Source organism: Gracilinanus agilis, chromosome 6, assembly GCF_016433145.1.
Source record: "Gracilinanus agilis isolate LMUSP501 chromosome 6, AgileGrace, whole genome shotgun sequence".
Lineage (NCBI taxonomy): Eukaryota > Metazoa > Chordata > Mammalia > Didelphimorphia > Didelphidae > Gracilinanus > Gracilinanus agilis.
The window spans coordinates 237281115-237299341 of record NC_058135.1 but is presented as its reverse complement, the minus strand read 5'-3'; the positions used below and the strand labels follow the sequence as shown (position 1 = coordinate 237299341).

The 18227-nt window shown below is 39.8% G+C and overlaps 1 protein-coding gene across 1 annotated transcript; it reads left to right on the top strand.

Annotated features, from left to right (window-relative positions):
* Positions 1 to 4387: 4387 nt before the first annotated feature.
* C6H11orf16 (chromosome 6 C11orf16 homolog) lies at positions 4388 to 17367 on the top strand. Its single transcript, XM_044680190.1, is given in 8 exon segments — positions 4388 to 4554; positions 6235 to 6388; positions 9434 to 9665; positions 10046 to 10704; positions 10706 to 10725; positions 11278 to 11304; positions 17279 to 17318; positions 17320 to 17367. Coding segments are annotated over 8 exon segments (1347 nt in total).
* Positions 17368 to 18227: the final 860 nt, after the last annotated feature.

The window sequence follows — 18227 nt, the reverse complement described above, 5'->3', positions numbered from 1 at the left end:
CTTCTCCCTACTTTTTTCTGTCATTTATACCATTGAGAGTGGTTCTATTGCCCAGTTATTTCTCCCTCATTTTTTCGTGTTGCTTATGCCAGTTAAACGCTTTGCAATGTATTGTGTATGTGACTTAAATTATTGGTGAAAAGAATGTTCTACTGATGGGGGCTCAGACCATGATTTAATTTATTACCCGATGACCCACACTGAACATAAAAAAAGAGTAGTGAGAGGCGCCAAGTCATAGTTTTCATGGAACACTTCAGAGGACTCTTTTTACACCTAAATTCATGAAGCACAGATATTTTCTTCCACTTGATTTAGTCCTACGTTATCTTTGGTCATGTTTGCTGTTTCCCAAGTGGTAGTCTTACTTTCTCAACTACCTAAACTGAGAGTAGTTATATCTTCTTTTTCTTGGATCACTTAAAGAGCTTTCACGGTACTGGACACAGGGCAGGCTTTCGAACAGTTGACTGCTATCAAGAAAATGTTTTCTCAGGAAATTATTTTTATAATAAGCAGAATTATTCTTAACCCCTTCTAATCATATCATTGAATAAAATCTTTTTTTTAATGATGCTTTTGTTTTTTTCTTTATCCCAATGATTTCTTGATAACTACCAGAACCTTTTCTGGTGATGAAGAAAAATAGTTCAGTGGAAGTAAACCAGCAAAGCCACCATTTGTGACAGAATATGCAACACTGACTAGTCTTAAACTCTGTGGTGTGGGTCTTTCTCACAGTTCATCTGCTTACAAAGTTCAGCCAATTCACACATCATTTCCCTGACCTCAAACCCTCTCTCACCAAACTTTCACCAAACCATACCTCTTCCCTCCAGGTTCGAATTTTGTAAAATATAAAAATTTTTGTATTTTATATATAACTATATATATAAATAAATATATAAATATGTATTAAAAATATATAAAAATAACAACAGCAATAGTAAGTTCTCACGTCTATGGTAATGTAGGGTTTCATAGGATTTCGTGAATAAGACCTGCCCTATGATATCCCTTACAAGTGATAATCCAGTCTCTCCTAGAGGGCTTCCAGTGAATTAGAATGTACTACCTCTACACAAGCAATTTTCTGACAAATTTAAAGGTTATGAAGGATTCTTCTCATGTTAGTTCTTAATCTTTCTTTCATCTTCTACCCACTCTTCTAGTTTTGCTTTTTAGAGACCTACAGAATAGTTCTGATCCCTTTTTCATTTGACAAGACTATTTTGAAAAAATAGATTTCATTTCTGTCTTTTGTTTTTATAGTACCTAAAATTTCCCCCATATCCTTTCCTTTCTTTGAGAGTTATCCTTTAATTTTTTAATTAATATTTTTAAAAAGGAATAAAAATAATTTAGCAAAATTGATCAGTATATTTTAAAAATCTGACTACATATAAAGTACCACACCTTTAGACCTCTGAGTAAGGTGAGTTGTGTTCTTGTGTTTCTTCTTTGAGACCAAGCTTTTTCCAAGTTTTGCAACATTCACTTTTGATTTATCATTTTGTATATTGTTTTTCTGACTTTGTTTACTCTGTTCATTTGAGTATTTCCTTGCTTCTCTGTATTCATTATATTCATCATTTCTTACAGCACAGGAATATTATATTCATATGTGTTTTTAGCCATTCCCTAATTGATGGACATCTACTGTTTCCAGTTTTTTACTACCATGATATTTGGTGTATTGGAGGGGTTTTCACTTGACAGACTTTCAAATACTTCTTTTAAAGTCTTTTTTAAAAAAAAACCCTTGCCTTTTGTCTTAGAATCAGAATCAACACGGTTTGATTCCAAGATAGAAGAGCAGTAAGGGCTGGGCAGTGGAGGTTAAGTAACTTGTCCAGGGATACACAGCTAGGAATTGTCTAACCCAGGGCATCCCATCTCTAGATCTGGCTCTCTATCCACTGAGCCACTTAGCTGCCACCTAATTGTGTCCTAAATCTTTTTGGGGGGAGTTTAACATCCCCAGAGTCTCATCAAATGATTCTCAGATAATATGATTTCTAATTCCCTCACCATCCTGGTAACTTTCTTCTTGGCACAGCCCAGTTAAACATTCTTCCTAAAACTGAGAGTATTCCCCCATGATTTGATTTGGGAAAGATCAGAGAGGAAAACAAACATCTTTGGTGCACATAACTTGGTGGACACACCTGTTTTCCTTGCAGAAGTGTTTTTTGCCTGCTGTAGACCAACATAGCACAATTCCCCTGGTTGCTGTGTTTTTCAGCAACAGACCAGGAGAGAGCCCTGGCTGCCCATAGAAACAGGTAGCCAACGCCCCATTTAGCCTCTGGCTTGGCCAAGAACGTCGTTTCTGATGGAATTAAGGATCAGACAGTGATGGAGGAGATACAAGTACTAACTCTTGGAGGAGGGTACAAAATTAATTTCTCCCTTTAAAGCTGTCGGGGAATCATCTCTCGAGACCCTCAAAGGAAGTAGAAGGGAGAGAAATGTTTTGGGCAAATTAATGAGAGGTCAATATTGGGTAAAGGAAAGAGCAATGGAGGGTTAGAAGAGGCCAAAACCTCTGGGCTTTGTAAAATAAGAGGATTGGGCTTCTGGGGTTCCCCTCTAGCTCTACAGATTTGTGAATCTGCCATCTGTGGATGGAAATGGACAGATGGAGAAACTTCCCGCTGCCCCTTTATTTCTTCCTATTTCCTCTTTCCATTCCTTCCTTCCCCCAAGAGAGTCGCTCTCCCTTCTAAGGGTCCGATCCAGTCTGGAGGGGTTCACTTAGCTCCACCCCGGGCAGGTGTTGCCACACTCCCATTGGCGGAAGCTTCAATTTCGCACATGCTCGGAGGGTTTTTGGAAGGAGCGTTCCAGCTGGTCAAGTCTCCATGACAACTTGCCTAGCAACCAAATGCCGTGAAAGTCCTTGTTGGCAGGAATCTACCTGACAGGGAAAAGGACCTGGTGAGAAAAAAGGTAGGTTGCTAATGCTGCTGAGTTTAAGGGAGCTCCAGAGTCCCCACGTCTTCTCCCAAGTCCAGACAGGAATCTATGGGTACCCTGAAGATCAGGATTAGTTTGTGCAGGAATTAACGTTTCCACTGGCCAGGGATCAAGTTCATAATTTGAAATTCCAGTCAATAAGAGTAAATTCAGAGTTAAGGAAGGGATAGGCAGACCAGGAGACAGAGATCAGGCAGTGGTTGGAATTAGGGGTCCTTGTGACACCAGAAATAGAGAATTAGTCTGTGACTGGGGTCAGAGATCTATTTATAGTGTCCCAAGCGCATAAAGTCTCTGGCAAAGCGGCATAATTGAGTCCCAGTTGAGGACAGTCATTGCTAGTTGGAGGAAGATAGCCTGAGAAGAGAAATATATGCTGCCAACATGGGGGTAGTATTTCCTTCCAAAGCTAGTCATGGTCCCTTCAGATATCTGGGGGTCCTCTGCTGGATCCCTGCTGTGCAGGTATCCTTTGGAGAAGAATAATCTCCTTCAATTTTGGTACCCTGGTGCAATACTTTTTGCTCTGTGTTAGCTGTAGCTTGGGAAGAGATTTGGGGCTCAGTTGGTGAGCAAAGCTAGGTCTTAAGCCAGGGTCAGAGCGTAATCTCAAACTGGACAGTGTTAAACTACAGCCTGGGATGATTAATGTTAAGATTCAGTTTGGGACATAATCTGCTATTGGGGTTCAGTCTATGGTGAGGTATGGGGTCATAGGACCACAGATCTGAAGCTAAAAAGAACCTGAGAGATCATCTTGTCTGAACCCCTCATTTTTTTTTAAACCCTTGTACTTCGGTGTATTGTCTCATAAGTGGAAGAGTGGTAAGGGTAGGCAATGGGGGTCAAGTGACTTGCCCAGGGTCACACAGCTGGGAAGTGTCTGAGGCCGGGTTTGAACCTAGGACCTCCTGTCTCTAAGCCTGACTCTCACTCCACTGAGCTACCCAGCTGCCCCCAACCCCTCATTTTTAAATAAGGAAACTAAGGTCCACCTGGAGGAATTAAGTGACTTGTTCTAGGAGACAAAGATAGTGAGGAGCACATTCAAATCCAAGTTCTTTGATTCCCAAGTTCAGCCCTCTTTTAATTGTAGTAGGCTGCTTTTCTATTTGAGGTCAGGTCAAGGAATCAGTCAGAGAGCTTAGGAGTTAGAGGAAAAGCAGTCTGCTCTCTTACAAAAAGAGTAACACAAAAATAGGTTTTGAGTGATAATACATGTATCTGTATCAATGAGCTAGGCAGAGAGGTTGAGTCTGCTTTTACTGTCTTCTGGATCTAAGTAATATCAAATTGTTAAAAGATAGTTGTCCTTAGAGGGGGTGACAGCTTTGATCTCAGTTGATAATAAAAGAGCTCTAAGGGATTAATTGATGGTGATTGTCCCTGGATAGTATCTCTGAAGGTGATGGAATCCATAGAAGGGCCATGGATGTCTTCACTCAAGTATTGCAGTGTGACCACAGCCCAGAAAAGTCCCTGTTGCATCAATGCCTCTGCTGGATGGAACCCTTTCTCTATCTGCCCTTTGCTCCTCCAGGTTCCCTGTTTTATCAGACATCCCTCTACCACAAGGTACTATACTTTTTTTTTAACCCTTACCTTCTGTCTTAAAATTGATACTGAGTACAAGTTCCAAGGCAGAAGGGCAGTAAGGGCAATTGGGGTTAAATGACTTGCCCAGGGTCATACAACTAGGAATTATCTGAGGCCAGGTATGAACAAGAACCTCCCATCTTCAGACCAACTTTTTATCCACTAGGACACTTAGCTGCCCTATATCCTCTTAAGGAAAAGGTAGGAGTGTCTAACGAGTGTACTTCTAGCTGTAGAAACCCTCTATAATAAGCACATTAAAATAGTGTACTTTATATTTTACAAAGTGCTTTCATTCACAACAAACCTTTGAGGTAGATGGGAAAATTACTGTTATCTTAGTTTGACTGTGAGGAAACTGAGGCTTAAACAAATGAACTGACTTGTCTAAGGTAGGTAACAGAGCTAGAACTTGGACCCAGTTTTGGAGTCCAAATCTAGTGCTCCTTCCACTTCCAGGCATGTTAAAAAGTGACTTTGAAGATTACATTTTGGCTTGGTTTGTCCTAAATTCAAGTCACATGGTTTTATTCCCCTCCTGTCTCTTTTCCTCTAATGGTCAAGGACTTTTCTTCCGAAGACTGAGCTCTGTAGGATCACAGTTCTTTCCACTTTCTTTCAATTTATCATTTTATTGTAATGTGGGGGGAATCCTAGGAAGATTGAGGTATTCTGTCTTAGCTTGGCACAGTTCCACTTGCCAGATCAGGCTTTTCTGGCCTGCAGCTCTCCTTCCTAGTTCATCCTTTCCAACCGCCCTGAGATATTTTTTCCTCAGCTTTTGGTTAAGACACTAGTCTCTTTCTCTTCAGGACCTTAAGATTATCCCTCAACTGTAGATTGAACTTGTTTAGTTGGTTTTCAGTGGGACTTGACTCTTCATGACCCCTTTGGGGTTTTCTTGGGAAAAATACAGGAGTGATTTGCCATTTCCTTCTTCAGTACATTTTTACAAATGAGGAAACTAAGGCAAGCGGTTTTAAGTGACTTACCCAGAGTCACATAGCTAGTAAATGTCTGAGGCTGGATTTGAACTCTGGTCTTCCTGGTACTCTGTTGCAAAACCTAGCTGCCCGAAGATTGAACTACTCACCTTGAATCCATATGAAGCCCAGTCCAGAGACTTCTATGACCTACACCTGCAAAATTTTCCTTAATTAGCCTATACTTTTTCTGCACTAACACATTACTGGTCAGTTTCTGAAGCTACCTACCCCATCCTCTAAAGCATTGCTGTACTTTCTGAATGTACCTTTTCTCTAAAGAAAAACCTAAAGTTTCTTCATCAATGTGCCCTGTCAACACCATCCATTCTGTTCACTCCTTTCATCTTAGATCCACCTACCACAATTGAAAGAATTGCTTTTCCTTGACTCTTGTTCTCTGACCTTCTGCTTCCTCTTACTGTTAAACTTGAATACGCCTAAAATCCAATTACGTCTTATTAGCTAGACAGAAGTCAGACTAGGGCTCCTTTCAATCTCCATCTCACTGTAGGCTTTTTTCCTAATGGGTGTTGGCATGGGATCACGCCTGTAGATTTGCGTAAGCAGACATCTATGCATTTGTTGTTGCTGTGACTTAAAAAAAAACACCTATTGTTTCATGTCTCGAGTCTGATTCTGCTCTGCTGTTCCAATTACACTTGCTCTCTCCTAGGTGTGCCTGGAGTCGGCCAGATCTGCACACCACTGACCCAGAAGGGAATGGGCCAGGTCTCCTGAAGGGTCCAGAAGATGATGGCACCTCAGTCCTTGCCAGAAGGGAGTCAGATGGCTTTTACCACAGGGCTCAGCTAAAACCAACACTAGAGGCAAGTTTCCAGGCCCTCTTAAGACCTCCTTAGAGCTTCCAATTAACTGCACACAGAAAATAGTAATTTTTTAATGCTGGAACAGCATTAAATATCCTGTTTGCTCAGCTAATGGTGGAAGCCAGCTACCTCCAAGATTTAAGAGTGAAAATGTAAGCGGTCATATTCTGAGCTTGGAAAATTAGTCATAAAAAAGTCCACTATTCAGAAACATGTGGTGGGTCTGTCTTATGGAAAGAGCAACTCATAATAATGTTTAATACATTTATGTAGGGCTTTTTATTAATTTTCTTCTTTGATCCTCAGAATAACTTGGTAAAAAGGAACAGAGGGAAGGTGGGGATACGATCATTTTACAGATTAGGAAATGGAGACTCACAAAGATAAAAATGACTTAATCAAGGCTACACAGCTAGTGAGTTATTGGGAGCAAGACTCAAACTCAAGATTTCTCATTCCTAGTTCATGTTTCCACTATACCATGTGGACACAAAGACATTCATAAAGAAAAATTCCATCCCACGGAGCCAAAATGCTCTATGTGAACACAACAAAATGTTTTTCTTTTCAAGATGATCAAATCTAGTATTCTAGTTTAGACTAATGAGAATAAAGTTATTTCAAAATAGAAAGCAGTTTGAGTTATAGGTTATTTTAAAATAAAATGTTGCTATTCTCTAAAAATGAATATGTAGTGGTTTGATGGGGACTTGACTGGGGATGTAGACTCTAAACGATCACTCTATTGCAAATATTAATAATATGGAAATAGGTCTTGAACAATGATACATATAAAACCCAGTGGAATTGCTCGTTGGCTATGGGGGGGGAGGGAGGGAGGAAGGAGGAGAAGGAAAGAATACAAATCATGTAACCATGGCAAAATATTCTAAACTAATTAATTAATTAAATTTTAAAAATGAATATGTAGTAGTAACTAAGATACTAACAAACAAAGCAGTGTCAAATCCTCTGATTAGATAAGATTCCTTTGTAAACTTTTTTTTTTAACATGCTGTTAGATAAATTTAGTCTTAGGAAAGGCTAAAATCAAAATACCAGTCTTGGTTTAAAAAATTGATCCAAAAAATTATCAATTAAAAATATGTGAGCAGGGGCAGCTGGTAGCTCAGTAGATTGAGAGCCAGGCCTAGAGATGGGAGGTCCTAGGTTCAAATCTGGCCTCAGGCACTTCCCAGCTGTGTGGCCCTGGGCAAGTCACTTGACCCCCATTGCCTACCCTTACCACTCTTCTGCCTTGGAGCCAAAATATAGTATTGACTCCAAGATGGAAGGTAAAGGTTTAAAAAAAAATATGTGAGCAAATCAAAAAATATATTCCTCCAGAAATAGTGAAGTAAAAAAACACAAAAGAGTAATTGTTTACTCAGTAACCCCTCCACACTTTTTAATTTACCATTAAAAACAAAGAAGGATCCACAAAATCCATTGTCTTTATTTTGTGTTTTATAGACATTTAATAATGTTGTTGTTCAGTCTTTTTGGTCATGTCTGACTTTCTGACCTCATTTGGGGTTTTCTTGGCAAAGATACTTGCCATTTCCTTCTCCACCTCATTTGACAGATGAGGAAACTGAGGCCAACAAGGTTACAGAATTTTCCCAGGGTCATACAGCTAGTAAGTGCCTGAGGTCAGATTTTAACTCAGGAAGAAGAGTTTTCCTGACTGTCTACTTCTCTCTCTCTACTTAATCTGTATCACTTCATACAAATTTTCCCATATTTCTTTGAATTTTTTTGAAGTCATTTTTTAGAGTGCAAAATGTTCCATTACCAGTAAATTATCACAATCTAGTCAGCCATTCACCATTCATTAAAGACAGTTTGTTGACAGGTTTTTTTCTATATAAATTTCTAAAAACATTCTATATAAACATAAATAAATTAAAAATAAATTCTAATAAATTTAGAACTAGAAGGGATTTTTAGAGATCATCTCAGCAAAATTATTTAGTAACCCAACTCCTTCATTTTACATATGAGGAAACACAGCCAGAGAGATAAGTAACTAGCTTAAATTCACCCAGGTGAGTGGAAGAGCTGGGATTTGAGCCCACTTCCCCCAATAGTCTTACAGTTTCTAAAATTCTCTCATCATAAATTACTCTATGAGATAAATAGTTCAACTTGAATTATCTCCATTTTACAGATAGCAAAACTGAGATGCAGAGAAATAGAGGGACTTGTTAGTGTCAGAGTGACAATTTGAGCAGGGACCAAGCAAACTCGGGTCTCTAATGCTCCTGACTTCCTCATTTGTAAACATGCAAAGTACCATATATATATATATATATATATATATATATATATATNCTCCTTAGACCTTGACTGGGGAACAGAAGAACTTGGCACTATCAAATGGGTCAATATTGGAAAATAATTTCATTTTATCAGTTGAAATGCCATTAAAAAAAAAGCATTAACATCTGCTGCTGCTAAGGACCATAGGAACTTTCCATTGAAAACTTCCACTTGCATTATTTCTCCCATTAGAAAATGAGCTCCTTAAGAGCAGGGATTGCCTTATTCTTGGTAATCTATTTGAATTCCCAGTTCTATGCATATAGTAAGTGCTTAATCAATGCTTCATTCATTCATTCATACACATGTATACACTCACATATACATATACACACATATATGTAAAAGTGTATGTGTGTGTGTATATATATATATATATATATATATATATACACATAACAGAGAGAGCTCCATTCAGGGGCATGAATGGTTTGTGTAAGAAAAGTTGACAAGAGGATGGAAGACCCCGTGGATATAGGTTCAAGAAAAGAAGATATAGGAAAGAGAAAGAGGATAGACAGTGAAAAGGAAGAATCCATTGGGACATCTATGGGACCCTCCACACTGGCATGGTTCTGAGGTTGTCTCTGCTGCTGAGGTAGCCAAGTTCTGGACAGGACAGTAAGGTTCCTTCATGTCTTCCCAGGAAGCAGAATTCTGGTCCTGTTCTCTGGGTCTGTTGGATTCCTACTACCATTTCTCATTTTGATTTCTCCCCTGTAGCTGGGGAGGCAGGACAAACCTCTTGTGGAGTTTGAGGCCCCCCATTCCACTGGTCCAAGGGCCCCAGGCCAACTACAGAGCACAATGCCGGAGGATGTCATCCAGCACTCGTGGGCCCTAAAGCACTCTCTAGTGCCTGGAGACAAGGTTCTGGCCCCCTGGGAACCAAAGCAGGAAAGATATGGTCCAGGAACTGTGGTGCAAGGCCTGGAGACCAGAGACCCTCAGAGAGGTAAGGGGAGGCACCTTCCCTCTGGTTATAGTAGGGTCACTCCAGTAATTATGGAAGTCAACCTCATGTATCAAATAGCCACAACCCTTAAAATTCAGTGTCAAAGGAGAGAATGGTCTTGTTCCTTCAGTAAGTTGCATTATGGCTTTGAAAATTAAAAAGGGTTGTGTGTCCAGACCATCTTCCAGGCTAGGAATTATGGAAGTTTAATGTCCCCTGGCCTGGAGAGGGAACGCTAGACAGAACAATGTTAATGACTTGAGGTGGGTGTTGGGTAGAAAGCCAAAATTGGGAAAATATCTCTGGGAACTGTGAGCCATTTTCTTCTCTCCATTGAAGATGAAATATAACAGCTAAATCTACTTTTTTTGCTTGAGCAGCCTCAGAGGATGAAGAAATCACCGTTTGCTTCTGGAATGGCAAGATGGTCAAAGTGCCCTTAGGGGTTGCTGTATGGATATCCCCAGCTCATTGGGAGAAGGCTGTGGAGATGTTACACAAACCATTAACTAGTTGTCTGAAGCCTGGAGAGCATCTTAGCACTGTACCCTGGGCTCCCCCCTGCCCTCTCCTAGGATCTGCTCTTGGGTACACCATAGATGGGCTTCTTCTGGGCTCTTTCTTGTACCCTCCCCAATACCTTTACCCGCCACCCCACAACCACTGTCCATTGCTGCCTGATGTCTGTCCCTACTATTGTTCCTTAGCCAGTCGTACCTGGTGGCCTCTGACCAGCACGTCAGAGACAACAACTGGGGACCACCCAGAGCCAGAGCTGAGACCGACAACACGACTTCTGGAATTAGACAGTCCTAGAGACAAAAAAGTGGCAGCTCATGCTTGGATGAAAGATACTTCCTCCTCCTCTTCTTTTTCTTCCGAAGAAGAGGGTTTAGGGAGTGATCTGAAGAAAGTTCTCCCTCAAAGATTGATGGTAGACAGCACTGTCAATACCGATGCCAGTCTTTTTGAGAAGCCTCAGAAACAGAAGGATCTCAGTCGGCCTCCCTGGAAATACTGGAAGAGAAGTGGCCTAGAGCCCAAGTCATAGAAGGCCAGGTACTTTGTAAACTCAGTCACATTGGGGCAGGGGGCAGACTGATAAATGTTTAACAACTAGATTTCTGGAAAAACAACAACAATAACCCACCATACTCATGACATACTTTGTAATTTGTTAGCATTAATAACTTTCCTCCATCACTTTCTTAAGTCTCAATAATCAATGAAAGAAATCAGTCCCTGATTTGTAGCATTTTCTGATTCTCTAGGGCTAAATGCACACATTGAATATTTAACAACAGGCTCTCAGAAGTAACTCCAGTACACCCCTGCCTGGTGGGGGAGGGATAGAAAGAAACAAATGTTTTCTCTTGTTGAAATCAGTCCCTCCCCCATGATGTAGGCATTTCTTCAGAGTTGATCATAGGCAATCCTTTGGCATCAAGTTGGAAATATTCCTCAGGAATGATAAAAAATGAAGAAGGGGTCTAGGAATATTTGCCGAACTTGAAAAAAATTGGGATTCAAAATAGCCAATCTGATGGGAACCAAAGGAATGAACCTTTTCCTGCCAGTCTCTATCTTTGTTTTTCTCCATTATCATTTTACATCTGTACTGAAGTTACTCTCATCATGGGTGAGAATAACATCTTCAAATCTGTTAACTAACAAGAGCATGTAATTGAGAGTGGAGAAAATTTCAGAGTTTGAAACAAACTACCCACTGAGTTTTCTTGGCCTTGTCATCATTTGTTGAAACTCATAAATGGTGGTTGTCCTTTTGAGTGAAATCCCATTAACTAGAGCCCAACTGGTATCTGGTTCCAGTGGCCAAGACCCTGTTCAAGGCTCTCAGAAACAATCACTACTTACTTAAACTGATTCCTGGACTGAAATATCTAAACTGGGATCTTGGCTAATCAGAACTCAAAAGGAATGTCAAGAAGTCTTTACATTCACTTAAGGCTTAGGCTTGTCTTGAGAGGGTCTATTTTTTGGAAACTTTTTCACATTGATTATGTCTTCATGAACTCTGGGAAAGTAGCTGCTATTTTGTAGATAAGTCAACATATCTAGTGAAAGAGATGAGATAAAGACCAAGGCCTTCTGATCCCCAGCCCAGTGCTCTTTCTTCTCTCCTAGGTTATCTAAAAGACATCATATCCCATTTTCCATCTATTTGATGGGAGGGTGAAGGACATGTAAGGGATTTGTGCTTCGAAAGAACCTAGGATTTACCATAATGAACCTCTTCTTCCTTCCATCTTGCTCCTGGCTTTCTTTGACTTGCAGGGAAAGATATTGTTAAACTCTCTCATTTTCCAGGCTCTGCAGCATGGCCTCATTTCTTGACTTTGCCCTGGGAACTTAGGCTGCTATCTTCTACCAAGGGTCCCAAGGATATCCAGCCTGACACACTGGACCCGTAAGGGAATCCTTGTGAAGCAGGGGGTCTCTTTCTGCATCCTGGAGTGGCTTACTCTGACTTTTTGTGGGCCCCATTTGAATCAGGAAGTAGCTTCCTCAGCTCTGAACAAGGACAATAGGAACCCAGTTGCAGAACTATTTGCAGCTGGCAAGGTTGTTTATAGCATTTAAATTATAGGGCAACTATTTCAAAATTAAATCTTATTAAGTGGGAGGGTCTATAAAAGTTGAACTAAGAATTATAACAGTTCTGCTGGATCAAGAATCCCTAGGTCCAGACTTTTGCCCTGTCTACATCACTAATAAGGTAGACTCACTGCTTGCATCACTAACCAACTGGAGTAGCCTGTTTGAGGTCATTGTCCCATCTCCATGGCAGCTGCTCACAGTAAAGAACCTCCTGGTTCACAAGGACTTTAAACTGTTCCTGAGGGTAAGTAAAACCTCAGATTGAAGGTAAAAGAAAGTCACATGGACCTTGCAAATAGAAAAACTACTACTTAAATAGGAATCATTGACCATTCTGGGACAAGATGGTTGACCTTTACTTAAGGATTGGTGGAGACAGGTGTGTTAATCTGATGGTGTATTCTAGAAAGATAGGAGTCCTTTTTAGTGTCCTCAGGGATACAGGAAATCTGGAAACACAGGGGAAATTATCCACATGGGTATAATATCTCCTCCAGTCCACTAGAGACTTATGAACATATTGATAAATTATTAGCTTTCCCCTCAGGAGTAACTTGACATTGAAAAGGGGCAGCTAGGTGGCTTAGTGGATAGAAAGCCAGGAGTTGGGAGGTCCTGGGTTCAAATTGACTTCAGAAACTTCCTAGTTATTTGACCCTGGAGAAGTCACTTAGTCCCGATTGCCTAGTGTAACAAATAAAATTAATATAGAGGGACAGAATTAAAAATATCATGGTTTCAAAGGGTTTGTTGAAAGCCATTTAGAAAAATGAAGCCACGTGCCTATTAAGATTTAGTTCAAATGTCGTGCCATACCTTCCCACCAAGCTGCTTCAGCAGGAAAAGGGAGTTTACCAATCCCATCCTGAGTCTTTATACCTCTGTCTACGTTATCACACTTCCTGTCCACCTCATTACACAAGAGGAATCATGGGAAATGTAGTTTTGATAGAGTCCTAAATGTCCACAGGAAGTTTAGATCAGGGACCTCAAAATTAGTTCAAGGACCCCCAAATTTCCAATATCACATTAGCCGTTACCACTCTTCTGCTTTGGAACTAATACTTGGCACTGATTTTAAGATGGAAAGTAAGGTTGGGTTTTTTTTTTTTTTTAAAGAATAACCAAAGAACCATATGGACCCCAGTTAAAAATAATATAATATTATTTGGTATCCAATGCAAAACTTGGCAAAAAAAAAAAAAAGGAAGAAAGAAACAAAAAGAGAAACCAGTATTTTCCAAGATTTGTCTCCTTTTAGTGATAAATTGATGCCAAAAACTCTAGGATTTTCATATTGATTTTTCCAGAGACACTGTTCCTAAGTGTAAGTAAAACCCTAGATTAAAGATAAAAGGTCACATGAACTTAGCAAATAATAAAAAAAACCTACTAATTAAACAGAATCACTGACCATTCTAGGACAAGATGTTGACCATAAGGTTTGGTGGAGACAGGTGTGCTAGTCTGATGGTGTGGACAAAGATGAGAATCCAGAATAGTTTTAAAAAACAAACAAACCATCTCTGGGGAAGACCACTTAAATGGTGACCAAGGGGACTAGGGGTGGGGAACCAGTTATTTTTCTTCCTATGAGAGTGCAAAACATCTATGTAGGTGTCACTAAGTGTAGACACAAATATATCTCTCCCATCCCACCTTAACAATTCAGCTCTACACCTTTACATTCTTGATACAGCTTATAGAATCTTGAATTTTGTGGGCCACAGCAGTTTTGTACATAAGCTCATATAATTGTTTGACCCACAATCACTTTTCTAATCTGAAAAATATGCCTTGACTCAATTTAACCCCAATGACATTCCTTTGTCTCCCACTTAACCCTTTTAATTGAGCATTCAAAAATTCTCCCTCCCTGTAAAACTTCAGGAAATCCTAATCAAAAAATATTAAGAGGAATATAAAGAGAGCTTGAATTGCTCTCATACCTATTGACTGATTTCTCTTTGGGTATAACTAGTTTATTTTGAGTTGTGGGCATACGGCTAAATTATAAGCATTTGAATAACCTACCATCTCCGCTGGTTGGGAAGCCATGCTTAGGATCATATTTTAGTGAGGAAGGTTTATCTAGACCAGAGGCTCTTAACCTTGGGGCCTGTGGATGATGGATAAGCCTCAAGGGATCCTTGAACTTGGATAGGAAAAAAAATTGTCTTTATTTTCACTAACCTTTAACTGAAATTTAGTATTTCCTTGAATCACAAAGTAGGCAGCAAAACATTATTCTAAAAAGGGGTTCATACATAATGGACTAATCTACTAGTAGCAGTGCAATGATCCAGGACAATTCTGAGGGACCTATAAAAAAGAATACTATCCACATCCAGAGAAAGAACTGTGGGAGTAGAAACACAGAAGAAAAACATATGATTGATCATGTGGTTCAATGGGGATATGATTGGGGATGTTGACTTTTTTTTAATTTGAAAAAGTTTAATTAATTGAGAATATTTTTCCATGGTTACATGATTCATGTTCTTTCCCTTACCTCCTCTCACCCCCCCTCCTGTAGCCAATGAGCAGTTCCACTGGGTTTTACATGGGATGTTGACTTTAAATGATCACTCTATTGCAAATAATAATAATAGGGAAATAGGTTTTGAACAATGGTACATGTAAAACCCAGTGGAATTGCCCATTGGCTTCAGGAGGGGGCAGGGAGGAGGGGAGGGAAAGAACATGAATCTTGTAATCATGGAAAAAATTCTAAATTAACTAAGTAAAAATGAAAAAATGAAAAAAATAAAAAGAGATTCATAAATTTAGTTAGACTGTCAGAAGTTGGGGTGTGACATAAAAAAAAAAGACCATGCCTGAGCTGGAAGGGATTATCATTAAGTTTACCAGGAATAGTAGAAAACAAGTTGCTTGGTTTTCTCTCCACTAGCTGATTTGAGAAAACCTGCTATTTAGAACCTTTGGAACATTTTTTTAAAACCTTAACCTTCTGTCTTAGAACTAATGCTAAGCATTGGTTCCAAGGCAGAAGACTGGTAAGGGTCAGGCAATTGGGATTAAAAAACTTGTCCAGGGATACATAGCTAGAAATTATCTAAGGTCAAATTTGAATCCAGGATGTCTCATCTCCAAACCTGGCTCTCTATCCACTGAGCCACCTAGCTGCCTCTCTTTGTAACATTTTTGAGAGGCATAGCGTATTCTGTAAATGCCTGCCACTTTATGGGAATCTTGGGGTTAGAAAGGGACACCTCAGAGGACATTTAATCCAGTCCATACCTGAAGAGAAATCCTCTTTACAATATTCTTGGCAAGATGGTCATCCAGACTCTTGTTTGAAGATCTCCCAATAATAGTGAACTCACTACCTTGCAAGGTAGCCTATTCTGAATTTGGACAGCTTCCATCTTTAGGAAGTTTTTCCTAATGCTCCACTAAAATCTGGCAACCTGAAATTTCTACCCACTGTTTCTGTAGGACCCACAGAGCAAATTGCTGTTCTACCAGGCAGCCTTTCAAAGGCATCAAGACTGGAATGACATTCATCCCCTCCCAGCCCCCACCCCAACTGTCTCCATGTTAAATATCCCAGTTTCTTCCATTAATCCCCCTCTAGCATTGGGAAGGAATATTTCCTTATCTGGGAAGTTCCTTATGCCAAAGAAATCACAGGTCCAGGTCCTATCCATATAGATTCAGGATATTAGTCCCCAAAGTTTAGTGTGGCTTTAAGCTTTATTATCTTAAATATTTAACAGCTTAATATATGTTTCCATATAACATTTATGTTGTGCTCTAAGGTTTGTAAAACCCCATACACACATTTTCTCATTTGGATACATTATTTTGTGACTAGTGTAAAACCACACACCCTCCATGACTTAATAGTAAAAGTAAGAAGTTACACTGAATCTAAGTGAATGTTATCCTGTTGGCTTCAGCCCACTTTTCTAGCCCATGAAGAGTTTTGGATCCTGACTCTCTCACTCTCTCATCCAATGTTAGCTCATATATATATATATATATATATATATATACCCTTACTTTCTGTCTTAATAACAACTCTAAGACAGAGGGGTGAGGGCTAGGCAAATGAGGTTAAGTGACTTGCTCAGGGTCACACAGCTGTCTGCCTGGGACCAGATTTGTGCTCAGGTCCTTCCAACTCCAGGTCTGGCACTCTGTCCACCGTGTCACCAACTGTCCTTGAGTGTATATCACTTGTGCTTTTATCCAAATCGTTAGGCAGTTAGGTGGCTCTGTCTACATTTTTCTTCCTAACTGTGTGACCTGTAGGAAATCGCTTAAACTCTCTGTGCCTCAGTTTCCTCTTCTGGAAAATGAGGATAACAGCACCTTCCTCAGTTTTTTGTGAGAATCCACCTGTGCAAAGTGCTTTGCAGACCTCAAAGTGCTATATATGTGCTAGTTCTTAGTGAAAATTGCCTTACTGCTTTTTTGACTGGCGCTCAAAGGCATCTCTTCCTTCCACTTGCCCCTCCTTTACTTTTATCCATGATTACTAATCACCAGCATTTCAGGGAGATATGAAGAAAGACAAACCCAGGGTAGATGGGAATTGCATGCCATCAGCACTCATTTTAGGGTGTTTTTTTTTAAATTTTATTTTTGTGTTCTCTCCATGTTATCTTTGCTCCTAGAAATTTGCCTCTTCTTTTCCTATTATCATTATCATTACCATTATCATTATTGCCAAATGAGATAATAATGTGTCAAAGCATCATGACATCATGTGTTGGCTATCATTAGCTTCATTTGGCTCAGCAACTTTCTGGAGAACAGTTCTCTGACTCTACTTCTTCCCAGTCAGTATGATCTACCTAAGAATCTGTACTTCAAGTGTCCTACACTTATGTCAACTTGACTTCCCTTGATGGCTGCCTACGGGGCAAGAAGGCCCTTATTTGACTATCTCTTCTACACAAGCCACAATTCTTTCCCCAATGAATAATGGCAGATGACTAATTCTGAAATTTCATTTCTTTTCAAAGGCAAAGAGTCCCACAGGAAACTGATGGACCCTCTCAACAATTGCTCTGTCCTTTCCACTCCTTTGATCCTTTCCCACTACCTGGAATAACTTCCTGAGTACTGTAGCACAACCAGTACTGACTTTGGGATCTAGAGGCAAGGTGTTGCTACAGTGTCTTGGGGTGAAAGAGGCAGCCAGAGGAGAAGCTGGAACATATGTCGCAGTGACGAAGGCTGGGGCACTGGGCTGGCAAGAAATGGGTCTGAAGCCAGAAGAGGTCCAAGGCAGAGAAGTCCAGAGCATTTCTGTAAGAGCAAAACCTTGAGATACCAGGTAATACAAAGGGGCCCAGAAGGGCTGCCTAAACACTGTCCAGTGACCCTATAGGTGGTATTTCAAGGCAGTAAGAGAACTATGAATTGTTTATAAAGAATCCTTTTCCAAAACCATAGTATGTCACACATGATGTGATTTAAATATTCATTCCAGCATGCTTATTTTAAAGAGAAAACTGAGGTCCAGAGAGGAGAAGAGATTTGAGGTCAAATCCCACAGTATGTTACGGTGCCAAGCTCGGATTTAAGCCCAGGTTTCCTAGCTCCCAGGACAGAGTTCTTTTCAGTGTGCCAAAATGTCTGTCTAGTTTTCTGTATTAAGAGTTTTTCACATTTTAAGGGTTAAATTTTCTATAATATAGCTCAGTTTAAGCTATATATCTTCATTACAGGGAATATCAGAAATTTTCCCAAGTGGTTGTTTTTTTATTCAAATTCAAGATGAACTAAACTACCAGGTATGGAGCCTCAGGGAATCAAAGGTATGGAAAGAAGTTAAATGAAATGTGAAATTTTTTAGGATCATCTTTTTAAAATGTTGTAGGAGGTATTAAGAATTCAAGAACCATTATTAACCTAGAGGCTTAAAAAAAAGCTTTCCATAAAGCATAAATATAGGGCTAAGATCAATAG